General features: G+C 55.5%; 1 protein-coding gene across 3 annotated transcripts; it reads left to right on the top strand.

Moving 5' to 3' along the window:
- Window positions 1–25,806, top strand: MXRA7 (matrix remodeling associated 7). 3 transcript variants are annotated; one of them, XM_057414595.1, is made up of 5 exons: window positions 1–671; window positions 6,098–6,193; window positions 7,507–7,567; window positions 11,823–11,922; window positions 25,679–25,806. In XM_057414595.1, exons 1-5 carry the CDS (start codon window positions 183–185, stop codon window positions 25,791–25,793), a joined length of 861 nt encoding a protein of 286 aa, XP_057270578.1. In that variant the 5' UTR covers window positions 1–182; the 3' UTR covers window positions 25,794–25,806. The 3 variants fall into 3 exon arrangements, 1 of the variants encoding a protein (XP_057270578.1); XR_008972807.1 differs by lacking the exons at window positions 1–671; window positions 6,098–6,193; window positions 25,679–25,806 and adding exons at window positions 14,090–14,170; window positions 20,931–21,060 and having other exon boundaries at window positions 7,427–7,567; XR_008972806.1 differs by lacking the exons at window positions 1–671; window positions 6,098–6,193; window positions 25,679–25,806 and adding an exon at window positions 20,931–21,060 and having other exon boundaries at window positions 7,428–7,567.
- Window positions 25,807–27,399: the final 1,593 nt, after the last annotated feature.

The raw sequence follows: 27,399 nt of genomic DNA on the forward strand, positions 1-27,399 counted from the left end.
GCGCAGCCTCTGGAGCGGGGGCATCGCTCTGGCTGCCGGCTCGGTGCGGGGGGGGCCGGGCTGTGGGCAGGGCCCGGGCAGATGACGCCGGGTAAAGCCGTCTCGGAGCCTGCCCAGCCCCGCCGCAGCCCCAGCGCGGTGGCCGCGCAGTCGGGTCGGACGGGCTCCGGCAGCAGAGCGGGATGGACGTGGCCGTGGACTTGTACCTGGCCGTCCCGCTGCTCTTCACCGTCCTGGCCCTCGTCCTCGCCTCCGTCTTCGTGAGGCTGCGGGGAGCAGAGGGGGAGCGGCCCCGGGAGCCGGCGGCAGCCGAACCGGCTCGGGAGAGCGGCCCCGGGGAGCAAGCGGCGGCGGGAGCGGGGCCGGAGGCCGGCGGGGAGCGGCTGCCGGTGGAGGAGGTCGGGGCGGCCGAGGAGCGGAAGGAGGCGGCAGAGGAGCCGAGCCCCGCGGCCGAGCCCAGCCCCGCGGCCGAGCCCAGCCCCGCGGCGGCCGAGAGCATCCCCCGGGAGCCGCTCACCGAGCCCCGGGAGCCCGAGCCCCGCCAGGATGCTCAGAGCAAGGTAAGGCCGGGTCCCTGCGGAGCCGCCCGCAGCCCGTGCAGAGGCCGGGTCCCCCCCCCCCGGCCGCAGCAGTGCCCGTTCCCGGGGGCCGGGGGGGGAGCACAGAGCCGGGTTTCGGCCCCGGTGGAACAAGCCCGTTGTCCCGAGGGCGGCAGCGGGGGGGGTGTTTCGGGCTCGTTTCCACCGCCGCCTCCCAAGGAATGCTCTTGAAACCGGTCGAGATAGCGAGGGTTTCGGGGGAGGGGGGGGAAGCTGTGTCAGTGCGCGCCTCTCCCGGCTGCGCATCCAGCCCTTGGGAGCCTTTCCCTTCTCCCAGGAGCTAACCCAGGTGCTGGGGTGGGTGTGGGTGTTTGCTCTCCCCGTCCGCAGCCCCGTTCAGTGGCTCGCAGCAAACTGTCCCCTTGCCAGCACCGGTGCCTGAACCCGGTCCCTGCCTGCCTGGTCCCCGCCTTCCCCCTCCCCTCCCAGCCCCAGCGGGACGCTGACCCCGAGGTCTGACTCCCGCTGGGCTGGGGGGGCCGGAGGAGCAGCGGTGCCCATAAACACCGGTAAATCCTCCTCCCGCGCCGGATCCTCTTTACGAATCAAAGGGCGACCCTGGGAAGAGCCTGCTCTGCCCTTGCCCTGCTCCGCGGGACTCGGGGGCAACCCGAGGAGCCCCAGCTCCCCGCGTTGGTGCCCTTCTCCCGGCACCAATGCCCCGATGGGAGGAAGCGGCTCAGGAATGCGGGAGCGGTGGATGCGTGGCCTGGCCGTGTGCTGGGGCCCTGCTGGCTATTCTTAGCAGCACTTGTAATCCTCAGCAGCTGCCTGCAGCAGCCCTCGCCTCGGGCAGCATCACCACTGACTCACCGGACAGGTCCCAGGGGCTCCGCACCCTGCTCTGCACCGCAGAGCCCAGCCTCAGGGCTGAGACGTGGCACCCTGTGCTCCCCATCACCTCCCCTTGTCATTTCTGAGCCTCCGGGCTCCCAGTCTCCCCTTCCTGGCACCCCTTGGCTATGGATCCAGGCCCCTTCCCTGTCCCAGTGGCCTGGCAGCCATCCGCCCCTCTGCCTGGTGATTTATTGGTGCCTAGGAGTGCCAGGGTCTCTGGCAAGCTGGCGAGCCTCCGGGCTACCCTCAGCCAGCTGAGCACCAAATCTGGCCACCCCACTGGAGCTGCTGCAGGGCCTGGCGTGCAGCCGGTGTTCTCTGATGGAGCACAGCACCACGCTGGGGCAGATGGCCCAATCCAGCGCTGCCAGAGCTCACCGGTTCCTCTGCTTTCTTGCAGTGAGAGTCTTGGGAATGTTTTTCTCCCCTCTGTCTACTCTTCAGCCCTGCTTTGAACAGGCACTTGCTGCCTTCAGAGATGGGCTCAGCTCCTTTACCTCTCCCCTCTCAGGAACACGTGTGGTAACAGGGCTTTGCCCACCCAGGGGTGAGCCCTTACCCAAGGCACAGGGAATTGTGTGTCCTCCAGGAGCCTCCCTGGGCTCCGTGGGATGGGGAGGGTCTCTGCTGCACTCCCCTCAGCCCCTCTTAGAGCAGAGCAAAGGGGACACCAGGGCCAAGGAGGGTCCTGGCCTGGGATCTGTGACCTCGCTGTAGCAGGATGTCACCCTGGACCTGAGCAGCATCAATTTGGGCAGGGGCCAGGCAGCGGCTGGGACCTGGGGGGTGATGGAGAGGGCGAGAAGGCGGAGGGATGCTTCCTGCTGCTGAGTAAGTGTTTGGGAGCGCTGGTCCCTCGTGATGCAGCAGCTGCCAGGACGCTTGGCACGGGCAGGGGCTGCTGGTGCAGGGTGTACGTGGTGTCCAGCAGGCACCGCTCCTGTGAGCAGCGCTCCCAGTGCTGAGCCAGGGCAGATCCCATGGGCAGAGCAGGGGAGCTCTGTGTTGTCTCCCCAGGGTTTGCTCCCTGCAGACATCCTCCAAGGTGCTTCCTCCTGCTCCTGGCAGATGTGGCAGGCAGGGATGGGACCGGCCTTGGGCAGAGCTGTGCAGGCAGCTGACATGGAAACGTGTCCTGTGGACCCTGCCTTGGCTCGGCTGCAGGCTGCAGTCCCTGCTGTGACTCAGCAGAGAGGCTCCTGCAGGCTCCGGGCTGGGGACATCAGCACATTCGCAAGCTGTGCTGGGCACCCAGAGAGCTTTCTGCCCTTTTCATCGCCTCCTGTTTGCTCAGCACAGACTGCACCAGCCTGGTCTGGAGTCACTGCAGCCGGTCACCACTCAGCCAAACGCTGATGGATGAACCCGCTCAGGGAGAGCAGTCTGGCTGTGTTTAATGGCTGGAGCTGCCCACCCCACGGCCTCCTCCCTTCCCTTCTCCCTGCCTGTGCAAATCAGCATCTGCTGGGGCTGTTTCAGCCTCCCTCCTGCTCCCACCTCCTGCAAGGGCAGCCTGAGATGTGAAGCCAGCAGGTAAAGTGTGTGGGGCAGGCCTTCCCAGCCCCTCCGCATCATCGTGCCCATGGCTAGCCAATGAAGCACTGGCAGAGCAGGGAAAGAAGCCCAGGGGTCCTTGTTCCCATGAGCTGCGGGTAGCGGTTCCCCTTGTCTCTGCTGGCTTCCATCACTGAGTAGTTAACATGTCACTGTCTGTTCGCATCCCCATTCCCGGCTTGGGAATGGTGGAGGCAGCGCTGTCGAAGCGATCCCTAATGAGTTGTTGGGTGGGAACTGCAGTGTTGCTGGAGCTGCTCAGGCTGGTTCTGCTGGGAAACGGTCAGAAAGCCTCAGTGCTGGAACGAGGAGCTCTGGGCTGGGAATGGCAGATGGCAGGGACAGGGTTTGCCATGGTGCCATCCTGCATCGCCTCCCCTGGGATGCCACAGGGAGGGTGAGCGGGCAGCCTGGCTGCTTTGCCAAGGGTTAACTGCAGACGGTGGCTTCAAACAGAGACAGGTCCAGGGGGTGACAGTGGGGCTGGACAGCAAAGGCACCAAGGGGATGTCCTTGCATCTTCTGCAGAGCTCCTGCTGCCTGTGTCCCCCACCCCATCTGGCCCTTCCTGGGGGCTCCTGGTGCCCCTGGACACCCCAGGCAGCAGAAGCACGCAGCAGGGACCCTCTACATTGAAGAAGTCAGCATCTCCCCTCCCGCCTGCCTTCCCAGTGCCCGCGGGGAGAGGGTGTCTGATCAGTCTGGCTTCAATTGGCAGCTCTGCCTCTGCCTCTGCCGTGCCACAGGGCTGGGGCAGCAGCTCTGCAGTGGTGGGGAGGGATGCAGTGATGTGCCCCCTCCACCACAGCCTTGGCAGCACCACAGACCCCTGCCAGCAGGATGTGGGGCTCTCCACAGGACCCGTAAGTGCTCAGATGCTCCCCAGCTCTCGCCCAGAGCGGTCTGTGCTGATAATGAAAGCATTGTCTCTCGCAGCAGCTGCAGCATGTGTCCTCCCCTGCAGGCCAGGCATGGGGCTGGGGCTGGGATGGTTGCAATGGGGCTTTATGTTGTGTCCGTACAGTGGATCCAGGAGGTCCTGCTCCTACCCAGTCCCTTCTGGGCTGGGTACAGCCTCGGGAGCCTGCGATGTGCTGCTGGAGCAGAGCCCATGAGGACTCTGCCTCCTCACTCTCTTCGGCCTCAACCTGTGCCAGGGGAGGTTTAGATGGAGACAAGGATCAATTCCTTTCTCAAAGGGTGCTCAGGCATTGGAACAGGCTGCCCATGAGATGCTTTTCTCAGCTGCCCAGCATTAGTATGTATTCTTTTAAAGGCTTCTTCCTTCCCTTTCTCCTCCTGGCATTTCCCTTGCTGGCTGCCCTGCTCCTGGCTGCTTGCTTTCCCTCTTGCAACGTCTTGCATCAGGCTTGGAGCAGAAAGTGCAGCCATAAATGGCAACACATGGGGCCCAGGAGTTTAATCCAAGATAATTTTCTCCCCCTGCTTTTGCAGCCTGGGATATTCCCTTTTCCTGGAGCTCAAGCAGGACACTGCTTTGTCTCCATCCTGGCCATAAGTGCCAGGGCTGTCCCTGCGACTAAGGAAGGGGAGAGGGACACGTCTGCCCCATGGCCTCCTTGTGCCCTCATGAGGGAAACCCATTGCTCAGAGGGGTTCGTGATGGGAGGGGGGGGGAGGAAGTGGGGAGGAAGCAGCCAGAAATGAGCTAAACCCCAGCTGCTGCTGTGATGTGTGGGGCTGGGAGCGGGCTGGCGAGGTGACCGCGAGGGGGATGCTGGGGATGCAATGCCAAGGCTGATTCCCCTGGGAGACTCGGGGCTGCCTGTGCCCACAATGTCCCCGGAGGTGTTGCCCTTTGCTTTGCTCCAACGCTATCCCTGTTGCAGTTGGCTTCGTCTCGCTCGTTGGCCGTGGGAGCTAAAGGGCAAGAGCCCGTTCCTGATGATCCCACAAGTGCCTCAGTGCCGGGGCTGGGAGCACAGCCCAGCTCACTTGCTGCGTTGGTGTTAAAGGTGAACGCTTGCTCAATGGGAGCCCTGCGGAGGTGGGCACTGCCCTTTCCCAAGCCCCCCTCAGGCTCTGTCTGTGATTCACAAGCATTAGGGAACAGGCTGCCCAGGGCAGGGCTGCAGTCACGGTCCCTGTGAGTGCTCACAGTGTGGAGACGAGGCCTCAGTGCCATGGGTTAGGGGTGGCCTTGGCAGGGCTGGGGTAAGGGTTGGACCTGATGAGCTTAAAGGGCTCATGGTTCCATGAGCCTCCAGCAGCTCACCTGGCTCTGGTCCTCGCTCCCCTCACTCCCCACCACTCATGCCTCCCTGCACTGCCCTGGGCTGTGTTCCTTGCAGAGGAGCAGTGTCTGGGGTGCTGGGATGGGCTCTTGAGCTCACACCTCCCAGCGCTGCAGAACACCCTCCCTCTCATGTTGTGCCTGCCCTCCTCTCACAGAGCATCCCACGGCGCACAGCAGCCCCCAGCTCAGCTGCTCCTGCCCCACGGCTGATGGAGACAGCGCAGCAGCATCCACCAGCCATAGGAGGGCTCAGGAGCCCTGACCTCTGGGGCAGGCTCCTGAGGGTGTTGGGATGCCGGTTTTCCAAGCCAGCCCGGAGGCTGCTCGCAGTGCAGGGGCACCACATCCCTGCTCCCTGCCCATACCTGTCCCCCTTCAGACAGCAGGGAAGGGCTCAGCTGGGAAGTGCTGGGAGAAGGCAGGGGGAGGAAGGATTTGAGCTGATGTGGGGCTGAGGGCAGCTGTGGGATTGCAGTGGGGTACCAGGGGGTTTTGGGGGGTTGTTGCCCTGCAGCTCGGGCAGAGCAGGCGCTGCAGGCATTAACAGAGCACACACTGCGCTGTTCCTCTGCTCTCCCCTCCTGTAGCCCTGAGCTGCTCCCATCACCAGTGGCTCCTGGTCCCGCAGGCAATGGGCAGCTCAGGAGCTCCAAACCCTGGCTCCAGGGCTGGGCAGGGGAGGGCTCTGGTGTCCCTCACTCCATGCAGCACCATGGCTTGGCCCACGGACCGGAGGCAGGATGGGCTCAGGTGCCGCAGCAGGGCCACAGCCAGGGGTTTCTTCCTGTGTGCTGATGCTGCCGGGGCTGAGCCCGGGCTGTTTGTGCTCAAAGCTTCTCTCTCTTTCCAGACACCACCTTTGGGAGCCTCAGCTGGGTCCAGCCCCGGGCAGCCGGGACAAGCGGAGGGTGCAGGAGACCACACAGCACTTCCCAGCAAGGCAGAGGTGTGTGGGACGGGGTGGCCTGGGGAGGGTGGCACAAGCTGCATGGGGGGGACGTTGTCCCAGGGTAGCAGTGGCCATGGCAGGGATGGGGGTGCAAAAGTTGCCTGTTCTGCTGCCCCGAGGGTAGTTTTTAATGGCTCAGTCCATTTTGAACAGAGAGAAACAGAGCCCCAGGTGAAAATGGGGATGTGCAGGGAGCAGCGCGTGGATCCTGGGGGAAGGATTTTCCTTCCTTGGAGCTTTGGAACCCACATTTCCCACTTGCTTCCACTGTTAAACGCTCAGAAGTGCTCGGTTCCTAATGCCCAGGCAGGAAACAGCCTAAAATACCCCTGATTGTGCCAGCTCCTGGAGGGCCGGGTCTCCCAGGGGACTTCCTGCCTCACAGGGAGAGACGGATCCAATGGGGAGCCGCTGCCCTGGGCTCTTGGCCACGTCCCCAGGGCCAGGGCTGAGCATCCTCTCCTGCTCCCTCCCTGAGGCCTCTCCTTTGGGTGCTTCCCAGCTCCCAGCCCTCCCAGGGGAGAGCCTGGGTGTCCGGTGGGAAGTGCCCATGTTTGGAAGCGTGGCTGCAGGAGGTGGGGGTCCTTCTGGGGAGCCCCACAGGAGGCTGGTGAGGAGCAGCCAAATGCCTGTGAACAACGCGCATTCCTCACTGGTGACAAACGCACCCAGAGCAGGGTCAGGCTCCAGCGGTGCATCTAAAGCCCGGCCCTGCAAAGCTCAGCTCCCTGCAGGGTCCTGCTTGGAGCATCTTCCTTTCCCTCAGCGATCATCTTCCTTTCCCCCTTGGCAGTGTGGTGGCTCCCTGCTCCTTCCCTTCTCTCCCACGTCCTTTGCCCTTTGCCCACCAGCCCCATTACTTTGAATGGGATGCCCAGAGCAAGAGTGGATGCAGGATGGATCCTCCCGGGTGCTGTTTGCCTCCAGGCTTGGCGCACAGGGGGCTTTGCAGGAGGAAAGCACATACACGGGGGCATTGCCATGTATCCTTGTCTTATCTCCAGAGCTGGAGCGCTCCTTTCCCTCCCTGCTTGCAGCTTGCATGACTTTGTGCTGGTCGTGGGGCAGCCCACGAGGGTGCTGGGGCACGAGGCTGTGCCTGGGGCCACCAGGAGAGCAGGTTCTGGTGGAGGAAAGCAGCCCAATGAACCTCTTTCGTTAGCAAGCATCCTCTTGGCCTGCTCCATGGAGGAGGCAGGGAGGGGGTACCCAGCCCTCAGCACAGGCTCTGCCGCCCTGCCCTGACCAAGCAGGGGGTATTTAGCAGAGCACCTTCTCCTCATCACCTGCTCTGGTTTTAACTCCTCCAGGGGGAAGATCTGGACCTGGAAAAAGAGAAGCTGGTGGTGAGGGAGCCGGAGGATGAGGATGGTGAGTGCCAAGCAAGCCAGCACCGTGCAGGGAGGCTACAGATGGGGCTGAGGGGCTGCAGCCCCACGTGCTTGGGGATGGTCTCCTTCCTCCAGGAAACAGAGAGGAAATTCCTCCCCTTTGCTTCTCCACGTGCCCTTGGGCTGTTTGCCATGGGGGGAGCTTTGAGATGAAGCTGCCCCAGAAGCTCTTTGCTCACATCCAGGAGGCTCTCCAGGGGCTTTAGCCAGAGCCCTGTTTAACTGATGAGCCAATTAGTTGATTGGAAAATGATTGAGTAATTGTAGTGACAACTGCTGTGCTGGGAGATGCAGCAGATGGTGCCAGGCAGGAGCGTGGCTGGAGGGGACGTCGCTCTCCTGAGCGGAGATGCAGGGATGTGCCCAGGAACCCCCTTTGGGGTGGCTGTGGCAGCCGTGGAGCTTGGGGTGCTCCCCCTTCCCTGCCCCACTTCCCATTTGTGGCCAATCCCCTGGCTCGGGAGGATTATCCCTGATGCCACAGAGAATCAAATCTGAATCCTGGGGCTGTGTCCACAAGGGGGGGAAGCACCTTTGGAGATGAGGTTCCCAAAAGACTCTTATTCCGCCCCCTTAGGCACTGGTAATCAGGCCTGTTCCCATGCAGGACTTGCTTTGAGGAGCGATGGACATATCCTGCCAAAGGGACGCTCAGTAGCACTGCTCTGCCTCCTTCAGTTCAGCTGTTTCAGGGCTGCCCCAGCACTGCTGTGCATCATCCCAAAGTGGCTGTGGCTTGGGATTGGTGACAGTCCCCATCCATGAGTGGTGGCTAAGTCCAGCATCCTCCCCCAGCATCTCCTGCAGACGGCCATGGGCTCCTCTCCTGACTTATTTACATCATTTCTGAAGGGTTTCATAGCGGCACTGGTTAGAGAGATGGCTCAGCCTGAGGAGGAGACAGGTGGGGTAATAACAGTGCCCTGGCTTTGGTAGGGAGCAACCTCACTCCTTCCTTCTGCCTCTCCTGTGCCTCATGGTCCCGGCCCAACTCAAGCTGCTGCACAGTCGAGATTCCCCTTGGGCTCATGGGGACCACCAGGCCAGGATGCTGCTGTGGTGGCCTCGTGTCCCCACTGCGGGTACCAAGGCTGGCTGGGAGCAGGATGAGAGGAAAGGGGCTGCTTCCACCAGCTGAGGCAGAGGGATGAAACACAAAAGTGGTGGTAGCGTGAGCTCACAGAGGCTCGGAGCAGGTCACTTCTTTCTGCAGTGGTTTTGCACTTGACGCAAAGACCCAGCCTCCCCTTTCCCGTGTGTTTCCTGAAGCTGGATTTCGGTCTGCAAAGAAAGTTCCTGAGCTCAGAAAACAACCAGGGCTTTCCAAAGCCACACACGGGCTCCTTTAAGCACAACGCGTGGGCAGGGAGGTGGGCGGCTTCCTCACCTCCCTCTTCCCTTGCTCCCTCCTGGTGGGGTGGCAGTGAAAGTGCCCTTCTGGGGACAGGCAAAGGCTCAAATCTCAATGCACTTGGCAGGAAACCATGGGAGGGAAATGATGCGAATTGTCCTTGAAATCAGGCGAGCTATGCAAAGGTAATGGAACGGCTCCTGCCCCGCATCAGGGTAAGAAACAGGATGTTCCACCCTCACCGCCTTTTCTTCCTCTTCATGCCTCCAGAGCAGCAGCCAGCTGGAATTTTCTTTCCATGCACTTTCCTGGCCACCTGAAGGGCTGATAAGCTGCAGCATTCCTCCTTGTTTCCAGCCAACCAGACTTGTTTGTCTGCTTGCTGGGAATGTTTTCCCACCAAGGGAAGTGGGATATGGCCGAGCTGAGTGTTTGGGGCTGCAGGACCAGAGCATTTGTGTGCTTGTGTTGGGAAGATGCTAGGGAAGGGGTTTGTCTTTGTTCCCCAGGGATGGGATCTGGGGAGCAGTGAAACACCCTGGATCAGTGAGCAGGAATGCAGCCGGGATTCGCAGGGAAGCTCCTGAACATCAGGGACATGGAGATGTAGAGGAGAAGGGAGGGAATGGGGCTGTCTGCAGGGAGCAGGCTCTGTTCGCTCCCCAGGCACACTCCATGCAGCAGCAGCCCTGACCTTGCCCCGCCGTCCCGAGCCTGTGGCCTTGCACAGCTTGTTCTTGAGATCTCAGCCTTCCCCAGCTGGGAAATGAGGCTCTTGCGTGGGGGTCCCCAAGGTCTGCGGGAGCCCTGGCACGAGCCTGGGGCTAAATGAAGCGCCTGGCCTCTGATACAGGGAGAGAATCCTTAAAGGGCTGGAACTGGATGAGCCCTAAGGTCCCTTCAGACCCAGACCAGTCTGGGGGTTTATATGATTCTATGAAACTAGAGGAAAGCTGCTGGTGCTCAACACTTGTGAGTGTGAGGAAGGGAGGAGAGGGGCCGTGGGGTGGTTTTCCCTTGGGCAGGAGGAAGAGGAGAGGCTTTCATCAATGTGGTCCCACAGCAGCAGCGGGAGCAGTCCTTTCTCCCCGTTGATTTCCCTTTCCCTACGAGTGGAGCCTCGCTGCAGCTGCCTGTGCTCGACACCCACCCGATCACACTCCTTTCTCAGGAGTTTCCCCTCCGTCGGGGTCCTGTTGGTGCTGTGTGGGGTCATCCTGGCTAGCTGGGTTGTGGATAACACGCAGCCCTTCAGGGCCACGCAGACAATACAACAGCATCTTCCTTTCGCGGAGCCCTTAGAAGTACCCCCAGGGCTCTGAGGGTCGGTGGAAGCAGCTGATGTTTCTGGGGGCATGTGGGAGCAGCAGTGCTGGATGGCTTCACGTGAGCCCTGCAGTCCTTGGGAGGCTCACGGGTAACCAGCTCTCAGATAACCAGTAAAGGCAGCTACCCGAAGCAGCCACTCTTCCTGGGCTGCCCTTTGGGTTGACCTCCACTCCTCTTGTTTTCTCCCATCTGCAGGAAGATAAAGCAGGGGAGAGGTATTTAAAAGCAAACAGTGCTCCAAAATCCGATTGGAAAAGGATCGGCTTTGGCTCAGAGTCCGTGAGCTTTGGTGCTGTAATTAGCACAGGGCTGAGGCTGGTGAGCAGGGCAGGAGAGCACCCAGGCCTGGAGAAGGAGACCTCGGTTTCCTCTCCAGGTCTGTTGGCTGGTGATGGAGGGACTCGAATCCTGTGTTTGGCTCTGGGCCCCTCACTCCAAGACCTTGAGGTGCTGGAGTGGGGCCAGAGAAGGGAATGGAGCTGGTGCAGGGCCTGGAGCACAAGTGTGATGGGGAAGGGCTGAGGGACCTGGGGAGGTCAGATGGAGAAGAGAAGGCTCAGGGGGGACCTGATGGCTCCCTACAAGTGCCTGAGAGGAGGATGGAGCCAGGAGGGGCTGGGCTCTGCTCCCAAGGACCAAGGGATGGGACAAGAGGAAACGGCCTCAAGCTGCACCAGGGCAGGTTTAGATGGAGCTGAGGAACAATTCCTGCCCCAGAGGGTGCTCAGGCATTGGAACAGGGCAGGGCTGCAGCCACCGTCCCTGCAAGTGCTCACACAGCGTGGGGACGAGGCCTCAGTGACACGGGTTAGGGGTGGCCTTGGCAGGGCTGGGGTAAGGGTGGACTGGATGAGCTTAAAGGGCTTTTCCAACCTGGTTGATTCCATGACTTGGACCCAGCTGTGGTGATGCTCCTGGGGCTGCCTTGGCTCAGCTCTGCAGCCCCATATTTTGCAGTGTGGCACCTCCTTTCCTCACCAGCTTTGTCAAGGGCCGCAGGAGAGCTCCGTGGCCCAGGACTGCTCCACTCATGGCACCATCCATGAGCCACAAGCATGGGAAGGGGCCCATGGGTGAGGAGAGGGCAGGAGGAGGGATGCAAGTCTGGAGAGGAGGAGTGGAAAATGCTGCAAGCTAATCGGGGCAGGATTAGCACGTCTTGATAAGCCAGACTGGGTCTGCAAGGCTCTGAATCCAGGGAGAGCCATGGCATATGGCTCTGTGCTGCAGGATTTGCTTGTATCTGCTTCCAAGCAGGGCTGCTCACTCACAGCCCCTGCTCCTTCCAGTGGAGTTGCAGCCTGGACTCCTGCTGACCTGTGGCCATCATCACCTTGGTTCTGCACTGCAACCCTCACAGCTTCCCTGACACTGCCCAGGCTTTCTCAGCCTGGAGCCCACTGAGGAAGCGGGTTTGGCCGTCCGTGGTGTCTGGGATGCGTGTGCAGGAGCAGGGAGCATTCCGAGGGAACAAGCCCAAGGCTGGAGGTGGCTGTGCCTGGAGGTCTCTGGCTCACAGGATCTCTTGCTCTTCTTTGTCTCCCCCCCTCCACAGCTGCAGATGGGACATTCTCTTTTAAATACAGTCCTGGCAAGCTGAGGGGAAACCAGTACAAGTCAATGATGACCAAAGAAGAGCTCGAGGAAGAACAAAGGTACGTTGAGTTTCCTGTTTCTTCTCGCCCAAGGCACCCCCTTGAAGCAGGCTGGGTCTGCTCAGACCTCTCTTCCCTTGGCTGCCTTGGGCTCAAGGCCTCAATGGTCCAGACCTCTGGCACCCAGGAAGATGTGAGAACAAATAAAGTCACGCTGATTGAGGAGATGGAGGCACTGTGGCCCTATACCCCTTTGGAGCTGCACAAGCTCCCTCTCTGCAAGCTTAGTCCCAGTGTTCCAGCTGATGCAAGAGGGTGTCGTTCCCCTGATCCCAGCACTGGGTTGGTTTACATCTGTTGACCTGATCTCTAACTGCGTCCCTCCCTTCACCCTGTGGATGCCCTCCAGAGCGAGGACATGGGCATAGCTCAGAAATACTGGAGCAGAGAGTGTGGAGCTTTAGAGCTCACTGTGATGGGGCTGACACTGGGAATGTCTGCTCCCAGGGCTGGCTCCTCAGCTGGAAGTGGTGGGGATTTGCCAAGTACTGGGCCTGGTAGAGATGGAGACTTGCCCATCTCCTACCTTTTGCTAAGGTTTCCTGCTGAGCCCTGCATGAAGAAAGCAAGAGCCTGTCCTCTTACCAAAACCAAGCTTTCTAGCTCAAGATTTCCCAGCCTATTCAAGGGAAATCAACACCAATCTTGCATCTCAAGCTGTAAACCCCTACGTGAAGCCAGTCTGTGCTGCCAGTGTGAAGCCTGCCCATGTGCAGAGGGAATCCTTCAGCCCACAGGCATGCAGAGCCCACACTAAACCAGAGCTGTCAAACCCCACAGCCAAGGGCTTTGCCCTACAAGTAGGCTCCATGGCAGGCTGCTCCCTAGCAGATGTGTGCAGCCCATACCCCATACCCCTTCCTCTGCAGTGGTGCTCAACAAGCCTGGGAGATGATGTTCTCTCTGTTGCTGTCTCAAGGTGTGTAGGACCCAATTCTCCCCCCCGTGTTGTGCAGCTCCTAGAATGACCTGGGGGAATTTGTCACCCATTGCCTGTGATGCTGTAGTCTCAGTACTACTGCAGCTGGTGTGGTGGGTTAAACACGACAGCCTGACGTGGACCAAGTGGAAAACCGAAGCAGGGAAGGCAAGGATGGAGGGCACCTCTCCCCTAGGTCAGGTTTGAGGTGTCTTCCCCTTCTGCCCTGGCTTCTGGGCTCCCAGCTGTCCTTAAATCTTGGGCTTCACCTGCCCTATAGCACTGCCAGGAGCAAAGATGTGCAAGGACTCTGTGCTCTGGGGACAGCCACAGAAAGGAGCTCCAGTTTCCTCTGGCGTGGGGTCGATTCTGCATTGGTGCTGTCAGGAAGACTGGGGTTTGCTTTCTTCCTTTTGGTCTATCTACATCATGTCTGAAGCCCCGAACCTGTAAAACTCTAAGCAGGTCTGTTGGTGTTGCTGTATTTTTCACTGGGGGAGGGTGATGGTGGAATGAACTGAGTGAATGTGAGAGGAGCACATGCAGCCCACTCGGAATTGCTTTTCAGGATCCTTCTAAGCACCAATACAAAGATGGACCTGCAGCAGCAGGCAAATTCAAACCTTTTGCACCAGCAGCTCCATGCCAACCACCTCAGCAACCACTACTTGGGTTTTCAGGGCTGCAGGGCCTTGGGCTGGCTGCTCTGTGGCAGCAAATGCTCCTGCAGTCACCTGGGGACACTGAGGGGACATTTGCCTGCGGACAGCAGTGGGATTTGTATTCGGGACCATAGAACAGGCTCTTCCTGGGCATGTGGGACCTCGCAGGCATTGCTGCTCATGTCTGCGTGGAGTGGTCCCAGGGCAGGACAGTGCACCTAGAACTGATGGACAGTGTCGTGTCCTTCGGAGGCTCTCAGCAGCCTTCCACACAGAGGACCATTGGCAGATGAGGTTTTTCTACTGCTCCTTTTCTCCTCTTGCATATTTGTGTTGTTCATTTCTTCAAGGCAGCTTTGTGATTTTATTTGTCTTGCTCTGTTGCTGGCTTATTTCCCCCCTTACCTCTTCACTGCAGCATCAGCAGCTTTTCATTTCAGGCCTGGCAGGTGGTGTAAGGGGCAGGGCTGCTGCCAGGTAAGCTCCAGTCCTGCATCCTTCCCCCCCAGCAGTGCCATCCCCCTCCATGTACCCCGACCATGCTGCTGCTGTGCTGTGACCCAGGTTTGCCACCTTTATGTTGCAGGATTGAGCTGACCTCTGATCTCACATCTCTGTAGCAAGTACCTTAGGTCCTCGGCCACAAACATTCTTGCAAATCTTTTTGGTAAGGACACGCTGCTGCTTAGAAGTAGTGGTACCACTGGTAACATGTGCTCATGTCTGGGGAGGGGGTTGCCTTTGGGTCTCACTTTCTGGGGAGGGTTTGTTTGTGAGCTGCAGTTGACTGCTTGTCCCACCTCCCTTCCATCCTCCTCCTCCTTCCCTCATGTGAATGAGTCCTCTCCCCTCTGCCTCCATCTTGCTTTCCATGGGGGAATTGGGTGTTCTCACGTTCCAACGCTCACCTCTTCCAAGTTGGATGCCTGAAGCTGGACATCCCACGACCACTTCTGTTTACTGGTCTGAAAAATCAGGGCTGCTGAGGGAGTGGGGATCTATTCCTAAGGTGAATTGCCAAAGATGAGACAGGCTTAGACTTTGCTTTTAGCCTTGTCACAGTCTTCCTATGGACCAACAGGTTCCCATGTGAAGCAGCTTGTAAGGAGCACCCCAGAAACACAAGTGGGTCCCCCCGAGCTCCTTGAAGCTACCTGTGGTGTTGATCAGGTTGGACACAGGGGCTTGGAGCAAGCTGCTCTAGTGGAAGGTGTCCCTGCCCGTGGCAGGGGTTGGAGCTGGAGGAGCTTTAAGGTCCCTTCCACCCCAACCCAGTCTGGGATTCTATGGTCAGTAGTTAACAAGTCTTAACTTAGGGACCCCTAATTTTGGAGGTGCCACTGACAGAATTCCTTGCCTGTTGCAGGAAGATCAATAAGACTTCTCTAAGACTTCAGACGGGAGAGGACAGGCATGCAGCAGGTTGGGTTATTTAGCCAAAAATCCACTTCTGCTCTAACACACATCACTCCAGAAGCTGTGGTTGTCCTGCCTAGCATTCACTTGAGTCTTGTGGCCTCAAAGTGGTGCTAAATCTGGACTAAAAGGGGAAGGAATGTGACCTTTACCGAGCGATACAACTTCCTGCTTCTGGTTGCTCCAGTCTGGAAACCCAGGAGTGCTCAGTGAGGGAGGAGGACAGTAAATCTGGTTGGCAAATACATCTGCTCAGGTGGTGGCTCTGCTTGACGTGGGTCACCAGGACTCCTAGATCTGAAGCACAGATTTGCTCCCCTGGGGCAGGAAGGGGAAGAGTGCAGGGGAAGGAGGCAGCGCTCAGTCAGGCACAGCACATTTCCCAAACCCTTCCCTTCTGCACCTGAGGCTTTTGGCCACCTATTGCCAACTGTAGCTGCAATGTGCAGCTTGTCCCCACTCGGACAGGGCTGGGTTGTGTAGGCATGAGCCTGTGAGGTGCTGCTGTCCTGGCTGGGCACCTCTTTCAGGTGAGGAAGAGGAAGGGCTCTCCAGGGTGCCCTCAGGGCCTGGCTCACATGGATGTATGGAAGTGGTCTCTGGCAGCTGCTCTTCAAACCGCCCTTGAGGACGAAAGAGCTCGGTGGGGTTTGTGCAGTTAGGAGTGTGATCAGGTGGGTGTCGAGCACGGGCAGCTGCAGCAAGGCTCCGCTCATAGGGAAAGGGAAAACAACCGGGAGAAACGATGCCCTTGGGACTCTGCTTCCAGTTCCTTCTTCCCATGAGGCAGAGCAGGTTCCAGCCAAGTCTTCCTTGGTGCCAGTGATGCCGAGAGCTTGGGCTGCCTGTGCTCTGGCCCTGCTGCTCTTCACTAGGTGTGTTGGCTGGAGAAGGGAGAGCAGATCCCACGTGATGCTCTGTGGAAAGGTCTCTCCTCTCTGCCCTCTCTCTTGTTTCTGGGATTTAGGAAGAGGTTAAGGGTGGAGAGGCAGAACCTGCCCCTGGGGCCTGTGGGTCTGAGTGAATGGCACCAAACTGCTCATGAATGGAGGAGGTGATCATCCCCCAGACCACAGCCCAGCCCTGTTGGAATGAGGAGAAAGTAGGGATGGATGGATAGATGGATTGGATGGATGATTAAATGGATGATTAGATGGAAGATTAGATGCATGATTAGATGGATGGATGGATGGATGAGTGGGATGGGTGAATGGATGGGTGGCTGGATGAATGGATGGATAGATGGATGGATGTCTGCCCAGTTTCCCTAGCTAATGGGCTCTCAGGTGAGCCATTCTAGGGGCAAATTCTCCTCCTGGCTCTCAGTCCTCTCCTCTCATCTCCTGACCAGACATGGATTGAGGAGACAGTGCTTGAATCCAGACTAGGTTTAAGCCCAGGGCTCAACTGTAAGCTGGAATTCATGCAGAGGGTGTTGGATGTCTGTAAATCTCATGCTCAGTCCTCTTTTTGGTGGTAATTTAACAATAGAAACCTGTCTCCTCCCCAGCTGGGCTCGAAGTACCTCTTGGTTACAAGGCACTGAATGAAATTGGGCTTGGACCCTGGAGTTTCAGCAAGCAAGGGTGCCCTGGATGGACCCTGGCTCTAGGGAATGGCAGAGAGGAAAGATCCACGTGGGGATGCAGCTGTGGCTTGAGGGACAGCCTCAAGCTGCAGTTTGCTTTTGAATGAGACAATGCTTGTGGTGACAGCTTTGGAGCACACAAGGGCAGGAAGCACCTGCAGGGCTTTAGTGACCGTGGTGACAGACCTTGACCTGTTCCAAACAGCCCTCCAGTACTAAGTGGATGGAGTGGGCTGGGGGAGGTTGCAATTCAAGAGAGCTCTCCATTGGCATCTGTCCCTGTCCACCCCCTCCATTGCCATCATAGCCCTTGCTTGCTTGCTTGCTCCCTCCCTCCTCTGTATAGCATGGGTTGTGGGCCCCTTTCTCCTCCCTTCTCTTGTGCTAACCTTCAGCCCCAGCCCAGCAGCTTTGCTGTCCTCTCCTGTCCTGCCCAGCATGGTGCTTCTTTTGGATGAGGGAAGCTGGTAAGTTCGGGCCTTCTTTGGGGTTTTATTCATTTGCTTTTCATCTCCTGCAGCACGATAGTCGCCCTGGGCTGAGGGAGCAGCAGCACCTTCCCCCCCGCCTCTTGTGGGAAAGGGGCGCTGTGTGCTTGGGGGTCCCTGCTGAGCTCGCCTTGCTCCGATGCTTCCTCCGTACGTGCCAGGCGCTGCTTGTATGAGGAGGGAGTCTCCTGGTGGGCCAGGGCTGTTCCCTGCCTCCATATCCCCAGGGAAAACGTGCTCTGACCTACAAGAACTTGAGCTCTGGCCCTATTGATAGAGCATCTCATTGAGTCATGAGTGCCCAGCTGAGCAACTCAGGATGCCTCCATCGGAAACCCAGGGAGGGGAGGCCTGGAAGCGCCTTCCCCATCTCCTCCTCTCCTGTCCCAGAGAGGAAACTTCTGCAAGCTACCCCATAGCCTTTGTGGGGGATGCATCTCTGCCCCTGCCCTGCTGTGACATTTCAGACCACACAGCAACTCTGCTTGAGCTCTTGGGTGGTTTCCTTTGGCTCAGGTCCTAAATTGTCCTCACTTGTGGCTGCTTCTCCATGTGTCCCTCACCCAGCGCTCACAACTTGTCTTCATCTGCTTCTGCTTGCTCCTGTGCAGCATGGGCAGCTTGTGCTCTACCTGCTGGGCTGGCTGGGAGCCTGGCTCTGCCCGCCCTGCGGCCGGGGGGCACCGAGGGATGTGGGGAATTGGAGCATCCCAGCAGGCTTGGGGCAGAGTGGTAGACAGCAACCTGGAGCACCGGCACTGAGAGCTGGAGGAGAGCTCAGGCTGCCCCATCCATGGCTTTCCCCAGTGCTGTGGTGTTGGCTGGGCAGGTCAGGAGTGTTACAAGGGGATGGGCATACAGCTGAAGGAGGTGATCGTGGCTTCTTGGCTGAGCTGGGCAAGGAGCTTGAGCCACCCTCCTGGCTGTGCTCTGACCTGTGTGGCTGACGCTGCTGTGGCTGGGAAAGGTGGGAAGCTTCTACTCTGAAGCAATGGTGGTTCCCAGGCAGAAGCCCTTGCAGCCCCTGACCCCACTGAATCCTCACCAGCCCCTATCCCAAAGGCAATGGGAGTTGTGCTCCAGCAGCTTCAACTGCTGTCCTGGTGTTCCCGAGGAGCAGGAGGTATCTCCTGAGGTCCAGTGCTCCTTCCAGCTTCCCTGTATCTGAAGGAATCTCACATTTGTGATGACAGAAGCTCCCATTGGTGCTTCTCACTCTCCTGCTCTTTCCTAAGCACTGTCTCTCCCTGTTCTGCATTTCAGTGCTCTCCCTCGGTGTTTCACCTGTTGGCTGAAGCAAGTAGCACCACACTTTAGGGGCTAGGAAAGCTTAGATTTAGTACGTCATTCCTCATACTACTCCTGCAATACCCCTGTCCTGTACAAGACTAGGGTATGGTCACTACCAGAAATGGGATGGTAGCTGTCCCCCCTGATAAAGAAATGGGAAGCAGTGGTGATTGATGGGACCATCCCCAGCAGTGAGATGGGAGGGACCTGCCCGAGGAGAGCTTGGCCACCCGTTGCCAGGTCTGCCCAGGGCCTTTCTTCACTGCTCTTGATCATCAGGGGTTGATCCTAACCTGCTTGGAGTGAGAAGAGTCTGGAGCCAGGTTTCTAGCTGCCCTTCTCGCCAGGTTCAAACCAGAGGACTGATGGGCCCCACAAGCTGAGCACCTTCCTCTGGGGGAAGGAGCTGGGAGCGCTCCACACTTCTGAGCATCAGCTTTCAGAGTGAAACTATTCCTGAGAAGGGCAGAATCGGTTACCGGAGGTGGTAATCTTACAGCAGAATGCTCTGGGATCTCCTTGGGGTGGGTCAGGACTTCTTTGGAAAGCTATGGGCTATGGATGGGCTACGGAATTTCCTGACCTGCTGTGGAGTTTGCACACATGAGGGATAAACACACACGGGAATGCCAGCAGCCCACCCCATTTGTCATTGCTGGGATGCTCTCAAAGGCAAGAAGTCTTGTGCCAATGCCACGGCTGAGTTGAAGTAAGGGGAGCAAGAAGGACACTCAGTTCCCATGCTTCAGGAGAAGCATAGACCATCAGTACTGAGCCTCCCTCATAACCCAGGACCTGCTCTTGTCTGAGCTCCTTGTTCTCCAGCTCTTCCTTGCTCCGAGCCATGTCCAGCAGACAAATCATACAATTCACTGACCTGGTCCTCAGTTTGGGCCAGAAAAAGAGATATTTGGATATCTGTATCTGAAGGAAGGATATGGGCTTCCAGCAAAAGAAGCCCCTGCCCTGCTTTGATTGCTGTGCTGCTGGGGAAGATCAGGCTGATTCCATTGCAGAAGGCAAATGGAAAGGAGGGAGGGGCTGAGGACAAGCTCAAAGCTCTCAGCCTCCATCCCAAAGCTAATGAAGTCTTTGATGCTCTCTGGCAGCAGTGCCAGAGCTCCTCAGTGTGGGGGTTATATCCCTCTGATGTCCCCAGTGATGGACTGCGTCATGCTCTTGAGTCTAATCTGCTCCCAGCTTGCTCCAGGAGCAGAAAGGGGTATCCCTGTTGTGCAGGTGGGAAGTTGATGGCTCTGACAGACATACTCCATTAAGTCCCTGCTTGGTTTTCAATCCTCTCACCCCAGCTGCGAGCCTGGCCCTGTCCTGGAGGTGAGTATCCCTGTGAGAGGCTATTCTGACGTCCTGCATCCCTCTCCAACTGCAGCATGCTGGATGGGATCCCTCCTTCTGTGGCCCTGTGGCAACGAGCTTATGCCTTCGTGCATGAAATCTGATTACACTTGCTTGCCTTGAGCGGGATGAGCTGATCCTCAGCCCTGTGAATCCCACAGAGCGATTATCCACTCTGGAGAACTTCCTTTCTTTGTCCTCATGTGCCAGGCACTGAGTCTCTGCAGCATGCCTTGAGTAACCCCGCTCCCATGTGATGCTTCACCCTGCATCTCCCAGCCAGGGTCCTGCACTTGGATGCTGCTGGAGAAGGCAACCTGTTGCAGAAGAGGAAGAAATGAGGCTGGAACTTGCCTTCATGCTGCGGCTGGCAGGAGTAGGGGACTTCACACGGAGTTCAGGTGTTATGGACAGTGAACCCTATTGAATTCAGGAGGAATTAGGCTGGGGTGCATCTGGGTGTATTTGTAAGTGCCCAGGTAATGTGTGTTGTAGTTTCCGTCCGTCTCAGCGCAGGTCTCTGTGTCCACAGTGTGTCATGGTGGATGACGGGGCCATGAGAGATGCTGGTAAGGGCAGAGTGTCTGAAAGCTTCAAGCTGAGAATGATGAACCCCATTTTGTAGCCCTGGCTCTACTAACAACATGATGCAAGACCTCGGGGAGTGCCTGGGGTGTCCTCACGCACGAAACACATCTGATCATCTCAGCATCCTTCCTTTGGACACTGGGAGAGCTTCCCATCAACAGGAAGCCTTGTGACCTGCAGAAGGTCTAGGGTTTTTGCCTGCTTCCCTCAAAGAGGCACAGCTGTAGGAAGGTTGAGAAGGGTCAGCCTGCTCAGGTACACTGCCCTGTGAAACTGGGACTCATTCCCAGCTCATCTGGCTGCAGGTGGGAAGAGGAATCTGGGCTGGACACGGGTGCTGGCAGCCCAGCGAGCTTCTGCACAGGCCAGCGAGGAGTTAATGATGACTTCCCATTAGTTGGGCTTCTCCAGCTCTCATGAGTAGGTCAGAAGGGCTGTAACTTCTGTCGGTGCCAGAGGAGAGGATTTACCCCTCTGAATGGGTTGTGACTATCCTGCTGCAGTTGATCAAGCAAAGTGCCTCCTTCTTAGAGGTGTGAGGTTTGCAACCAGTGCTTTGTTCGGCCCTGAGGTGGGAAGCTGCTTTGTCTTCTTCCCAACGCACACACTGAGGTTTTCCCCCTGCTTGTTTGTGTGAATAATAATGACCCAACCTGAGGGGTGAAATGACTGAAATGATTTCTCTCCCTTTCTCTTTGCAGAACTGAAGACTATATGAAGTTGTCCCTAGCCTCCTCCTAAAGGCATCCCTTGGCATCTTTAAAGGCTTGAAATACCAAAACCAACCAAACACACCCATAAGAGAAATCCATAAACCCTCAAAACTTGGGATCCCCTCTTGGTCCGAAGTTGAGTTCTTCAAAAACTTCTGTGCTGTCAAGCTTGAGGAGATCCTGTTGTGTGGCTCCAGGGACTGGGGCTGGGCCCAAGCAGTGACTTGAGTTGTGTTTAGGGGACAGGGATGAACCTTCTTCCCTGTGCCCAAAACAGAACCCATATTGGACACTAAATATGCAGCAAGTCTATTAGTTGTGTTCATTACTACTTATTAGGCCTGCTATGAAATCTCTGCTGTTCCTTTCTTAGGGGGGTGAACCCATAGCTCTTCTCCCAGACCAGCCTGGACCTTATTTCAGATGATAAAGTTGTTTCTTCCTGGGGCCAAACTCCTCTTTCTTGCTGGGGGGGTGGGAACTGCCTGTGATTTGTTGTACAGAGCTGCTTTATTCCAAGGGGTGAAGGAACAAGTGGGGTCCAAGCAAGGGATGGCAGATGGTAGCTGGACTGACTCAAATCTTGCTTCCGGAGTTATTTTAGCTGAGAGCTGATTCTGTAGGCAGAAGACTCGAGAAGTGACAAAGATTGATAGTTTAGCTGTTCTGCTTGTGGTGCAGGTTTAGGAGACCACACTTTGGCTGCTGCTAACATCTGGATTCACGCTTTTCCTTACTTCATTTCCCAAGAGGAGAGACCTGAGGGGGTAGCTACAGAATCACAGGTTCCCTTTGGCTCCAGATGAGATAGTGGGGGTCCTGGAAGAGACACCTTCCCCATTCCCTTGCCTGCTTGCTGCTCCAGTGCCCTCTTCTCTTGCTAGCTTTGTGGCTTGCCCACTGGAGCCAGAGCTCAGCATCGCTCCTCTGCTCTGCCACACGTAGAAGATGAATTTGGCCGGGCACGTGTAACACCTTCAGGCATTGCAGGTTCCAAATCAAACCCAGCTGGTTTGTGAGGGTGAGACGAGGGTCTGAGTCCTCTCTAAAACACCTAAAGTCCTCTGTAAAACACCAGGCTGGGGGGGGGGGGGGCATGTGTCCTTTGACATTTGTCTTTCACTGCCGGACAGCTGCCTCTTGGCTAACGCCGCAAACATATCACAAACCCAAGAAGCTGCTTTTGTGTTTTCCTTTTCAATTCCTATGCAGACAATACTTGAAACCTTGTACACGGTTGTCCTTTCCAGCACCTGGGGTTGGCACACTCTTCCTAAAAGGGCTCATTTAAAGAACAGCAGGAGGCTTCAGCTTTAGAAGAGGCTGCTCCTTCCCAGCCGACAACTGCAAGCGTGTCCAGGGCTTTGCATATGAATTTAGGCACATCTGGACCCTCTGCTTCACCACCCTGCTGGTCCAGCCGCTGTCTCCCCTCGGTGCTGGCTGACTCTGTGTCCTGAGCACCCAACTATGCAAAGAATGCCTTATATACGTTGTGTTGAAGTTACGTGGCAATATGTACATCGAGCAAAGTCTATAGTTGAGTCCAGAGTTTTGCTAGTGGCAGCGAGCCAGACTGTTTCCTCAACTCCAAAGGCCGTCTGGGTGTTTTTTACTTGTGTTCATTTTGTTTGTTCCGTATCTGATGGTGGCTCTTACACAAAGGACTGTCATTCTAGTGGCTTGAATCTGTAAAAATTGCCTTTGTTTGGTCCAATAAACCTTTGAATAGTTTCTTTGCTCTGTGCTTGTTCTCCCTGCCTCCAGCAGCTTATAACATCTTTCGAGAGAGAGCTGTATTCAAAATGTGACTTTTAGGGCAGAGGTACATTCTGCCCTCCTGTGCCTTTTACCCCATAAATGATTCCATTGGCTTCCTCGACAGTAGACTCAGCCCAGTGGCAAAAGTCAGGGATTTTCCCTTATTTCTGCTGCGTTCCTGGTCTTGTTTGGCCGCAGAGGAATGAGCAACATTCCCAATGCAGAGCTCTGCTCGGGGTTTCAGCTGCCATCATCACGAGTGCCTGAAACAGAGATCTCCTTTCACATACCTATGGATCCCTGCCCCAAACCTCCAGCTAATGGTGAAAGTCTTGGACTGAGTTGCCAAAGAAGAGCCTAAGGCAGCTCAGTGTGCAAATTCAACTGCCTAGCAAGGAGAATCAGGCTGCTTTGAAAGCCTTAACTAGTCTCTTTTGTCAGCAATAAGTGAAATCCTGTTTGACCAAATAGTTTTGAGGACAGAGCTTACGGGAAGAGAGAATGATTTCACTTGTGAATGGGGTAGGTTTGATCTCACATCATCAAACAAGCCCCCAGCCTGGAGCACTGCTTGTTTTCAAAGTTGCCTTTGAGAGGAGAAGCTCCTTCTTGCAATCAGTTTTATGGTTTTGATGCCTTGATCTTCCTTCCCAGGCTTGTTTCTCTCTTTATCTTTGTTTTGCTCTTCCTTTGTTGTACGTTATGTAGCACAAAGAAGTAACAGCTCTTCTTTGTTTGTTTTTCAAATGCACAGGCTTATTTAAAGTTATGGGGAGAGCCAAAACGCATTGAATAAACAGAGTAAATATTGACCCTCATCTTGATTCTGGAGGTTTGGAGGTGAGGAAACAGGCCCTTGGGAAGGTTGTAATGTCTGTGATGCAACAAGCAAGGGATGCAGACCTGCGTGGAGCACTCCCAGCTGGCAATGCATTTCGGCCACAGGAGGCAAACTGTGTATTGGATTTCTCCACCCCAGACTGGAAACGTGCCCTCTGGTGCCTCTACAATAAAATATTGATCGCTAACAACTCTGCTTCCCTCCCTCCCTCTCGTCTGGAAAGGGCAGTTGGACGCTATCCATGCCAGCACAAAACATTACAGAAGAGACAGACAAATCCAGGCTCTTGCCAGCCTGTGACCAGAGCTTTCATAACCAGAGGCTCCCACAGCATTAGCAGGGTATGTCTGGCCTTAGGACAACTGCATTTTAATTGCAATAGAAAAGAGCTGGCAAAAGAGCTTGCTTTTGCCCGAATCTGCTCTTTCCCTGCTGTGATGGTGCTAGGGGACAGCCTGCTGTTCCTGCTGCTGCTGGGGCTTAGCCCAGGAGAGGGCAAAATCCAGAGCCCCCCTCAGCAGGAGCTCAGCACCCAAAGGCACCTCTGCTCCCGACCGTCTCCCTCCATTGATCTTGGTCGTGGTGTGGTTGCTTCTGATGCGTTGACACTGTTCTGTCTTCTTCTGAGCAAAGATTGCATCCTGGGTTTGCCTGCCAATCGGTATTTCTACCCCTCCTGGTACTAGAACTGCTTCTCCATATGGGAATTGCAGGAAGACTCCCTCAGGTTAACTAATGGTGTGCATTTAAATGGATTAATTACAGTGTATTAAAATCCTATGCCAAAAGCTGTCTGTGACGGGGAATGAGGACTCTTGAAAGGGTGACTATGTGGAAGTGAAAGCCAGAGTCTCTTTTTCTAGCCCATGGGACGTGTAAACGTGTTAAACAAGCAGGAGGAGCTGGGATTGCAGCAGATCTGTGCTCTGAGCTGCTGAGCTACCGCTGAATTCTGGCCCCACAGTCACGTAGAGGCAAAATGAGCCTTGAAGTAACAGAAACTGTTTTCCCCTTATTAAAGCCATAAAGCACCACAGCCTCACTAGCTCTTTTAATCTCACACAGGAGAGTCAGATAGGAGATGTGCTAAGCGATACTGCAGTCTCCTCCCTGGCAGTAAGAACGTACCAGCCCACAGCCAGCCCGGACTGGAGCCAGGGTGCACATTCATTTTGCCCTAAAAAAGGATTTTGTAGCTCATTACATCAGTTCATGAGCCACTTGCAAGCAAACGACACTCCTGTGCTGCCCACCCTTCTGTACCCCTGACTCATGGTCAGTAGATGTGGGACCAATACATCTATAAAGCTTCCTCTGATAAAACCCTGTGGCAGACACCAATCTTCATGCTGCAGCACGCGCAACAATGGTTAACTGCTTCAGGTTAGGGAAGTTATATCCTATATCCCATATCCTCTATTATGGGGACAAGGGTGTTGGTCATCTCCTGTGGGACTTGCTAGGGATGGAAATCTGAGCTGGGTGCTCCACTGCCCAGCCTCTGCTCATGCAGGGATGTCCTCATTGTTGGTATGGCTGCGAGTCCCTCTCACCATCTGACATTGGCAAATGAAGCCAATCAAAGCCAATTTCTCTCTGTGATCATATCCTCCAGTGGCTGATTAAAGCCATGGACACTCTGGGAGTAATCTGGTCTCTAGTTTTAAGGCAGGGTATGTGTTTTAAATGTAATAGCTGTTCCTGAATTACTCTTGTGTCTATGTACTGTCATGAGAGAACACTGTGCTGGTAAAGCTCCATCCGGTTTCAATATGGAGTCTGCTAAATTGAGACGTGTTGGTCTTAGGAAATTCCATGTCTCAAGTTATCTTGAAACTCTTGAGCACAGATAAACCCTAAGGAACTCCAAAGCTAGTGTTAAAGCACACTGGTTTATCTCCGTATGTAGAGAACTACAGAGAGACATGCAGGATGATTAGATAAACGGGAAGGGGGAGGAAGGAGAACCAGAGGCTGTCTCTTTCTTATCTCACATGGGCAGATTTCCTGCAGCCACTAAGGCTTGTAAAATGACCTGTGTTTGGCTTCGTGTTTCATTTGACCAGGGTGTTCTTGCTCAAAGTGCCTTCTTCTGGGGCCTGGCTATTCCTACTTCTCCTTTTCTTCTTGACAGGGTGCAGAGGGAGCAGCTGGCTGCCATCTTCAGGCTCATGAAGGAAAAAAGTGACACGTTTGGAGAGATGTCTGAAGGAGACATGAAGGAACAGCTTAGACTCTATGATATATAACCTTGCAGGCAGAAAGTCATCATGTCCCTTATTATGCAAGACACTGGAGGCTGTAGTTCTAGAAATACGTTTCAGTAGTTATTTTGCAGTTCCAGTTTGTTTTGCAAACCCATATAGGCCTGTGATACGTATTACAAAAGACTTGTAATTTCTCACCCTTTATATTGTTTCTCCTTGAAGAGCTATCATATTTTCATCTCGTACAGAGGTTGGTACCTCCTTCTAGCTGTGTCATACGTCTCGCTCACACAGAGCAGTTAAACCCACAACATTTTCTGGCCATGCTGTGTAAACGTGACCTTTCCAACCTAGTCTTTATCAGTTTGATACCTAAAGAAAGCCAAAGATGATAGACATAAAATGGATGAATATAATATAATAGAATCATAGCATAACTCAGGCTGGAAGGGACCTGAGGAGGTCTGTAGTCTAACCTCAAAGCAACATCCGCTATGAGACCAAGCCAGGTTACTCAGGGCTTTATCCTGTTGCATCTTGAAAACCTCCAAAGATGGAGACTGCACAGCCTCTTGGCAGAGTCTTCCAGTCCTACAGTTAGAAAGCAAATAGCCAAAGGCATGGCAATCCTGCTTGTGTTAGAGGCGAGTTGCTGTTCTTGTCTCCTTGGAAGGAACACTTCATCCTCCTTCACCCTGCCTTTTGGAAACAAGCCCATGTTGGTTCCAGCTGACCTCGTTGAGCTCATCTTCACGCCTGGGAAAGCAGCAGCTAACTTAAACCTGGAAACACAAACATCTCTTTGCCTCTCAACACTGGTAAGAGTAGTACGGAAAGGTGGCTTCTTTACAAGGATGATTGTGTTCAACTCTGATCCTGTTCTCCCAGCAGAAAAACGATGTGGGAAGCCACCTCCTTAGGGAATCTGTGAACTGAGGAAGTATTTTGAAGCAGCCGCTGGTGGTTTGGGTACAGTAAATCACTGGGCATTCTGAATTTTAACTGAGTGTCTTCTGGTGGACTTGGCTCTCCTACGAAATCCTGTTAAACACTGCATTATCAGGAAGGATCTCCTCAGTTTTAATAACTGCTGACAAAGGGAGGCAACGGTTTCTGAGCCAGTTTTAGGGAATGATCTCTTTCAAGATTAGTTTTGCTTTGTTTTCTGTAATCCTTTAGAGTCTGGGAAACCTGTTAGCTCATTATCTGGTCTCTATTTCCCACCACAGTATATTCTATAATACCATAGTATTTGACTTCTAAGAATCACTTTACCTTCCAATTGCTGTCGCTTAGGTGAAGGCACATTTATTACAAGATCAACCTGGTTTTGCTACCAGTTCTGACTTAAATCTAAACATAATGTCAGAGAATTACCTCTTCTTGTTCAGCATGAAGGAATTAAGAGGGAAAGGAGTCTCATGATGTGAAACACCACGCTGGCGTGCGGTGTCCCTGGGACATAACCTCCTCTGTCAAGCTGTGCAAAGGGAGGAATGTGGAGAATTTGCATATGGGACCTCTTCCTAGTTCAAAACTGAAAGCAGGATCTTTCGCAAAGCTGCTCGTGAAAGCAAGCAAAGGAGCATTAAGGTTGAGTTGATTTTCAGTCTTTGTCTTGTAGCCTTTATAGCTTATTGCAAGCATT

The sequence above is a fragment of the Pezoporus wallicus genome, unplaced genomic scaffold (assembly GCF_028554395.1).
Source record: "Pezoporus wallicus isolate ANWC-B61680 ecotype Strahan unplaced genomic scaffold, APGP_CSIRO_Pwel_v1 contig_7787, whole genome shotgun sequence".
Classification (NCBI taxonomy): domain Eukaryota; kingdom Metazoa; phylum Chordata; class Aves; order Psittaciformes; family Psittacidae; genus Pezoporus; species Pezoporus wallicus.

Excerpts from the sequence above, each read along its gene's own strand:
- MXRA7 (XM_057414595.1), top strand. The coding sequence starts at position 183 with ATGGACGTGGCCGTGGACTTGTACCTGGCCGTCCCGCTGCTCTTCACC. Across the intron at positions 672-6,097 it reads GGGGGGGAGCACAGAGCCGG|ACACCACCTTTGGGAGCCTC; the intron begins GTTTCGGCCCCG and ends CTCTCTTTCCAG. Across the intron at positions 11,923-25,678 it reads GAGCTCGAGGAAGAACAAAG|GGTGCAGAGGGAGCAGCTGG; the intron begins GTACGTTGAGTT and ends TCTTCTTGACAG.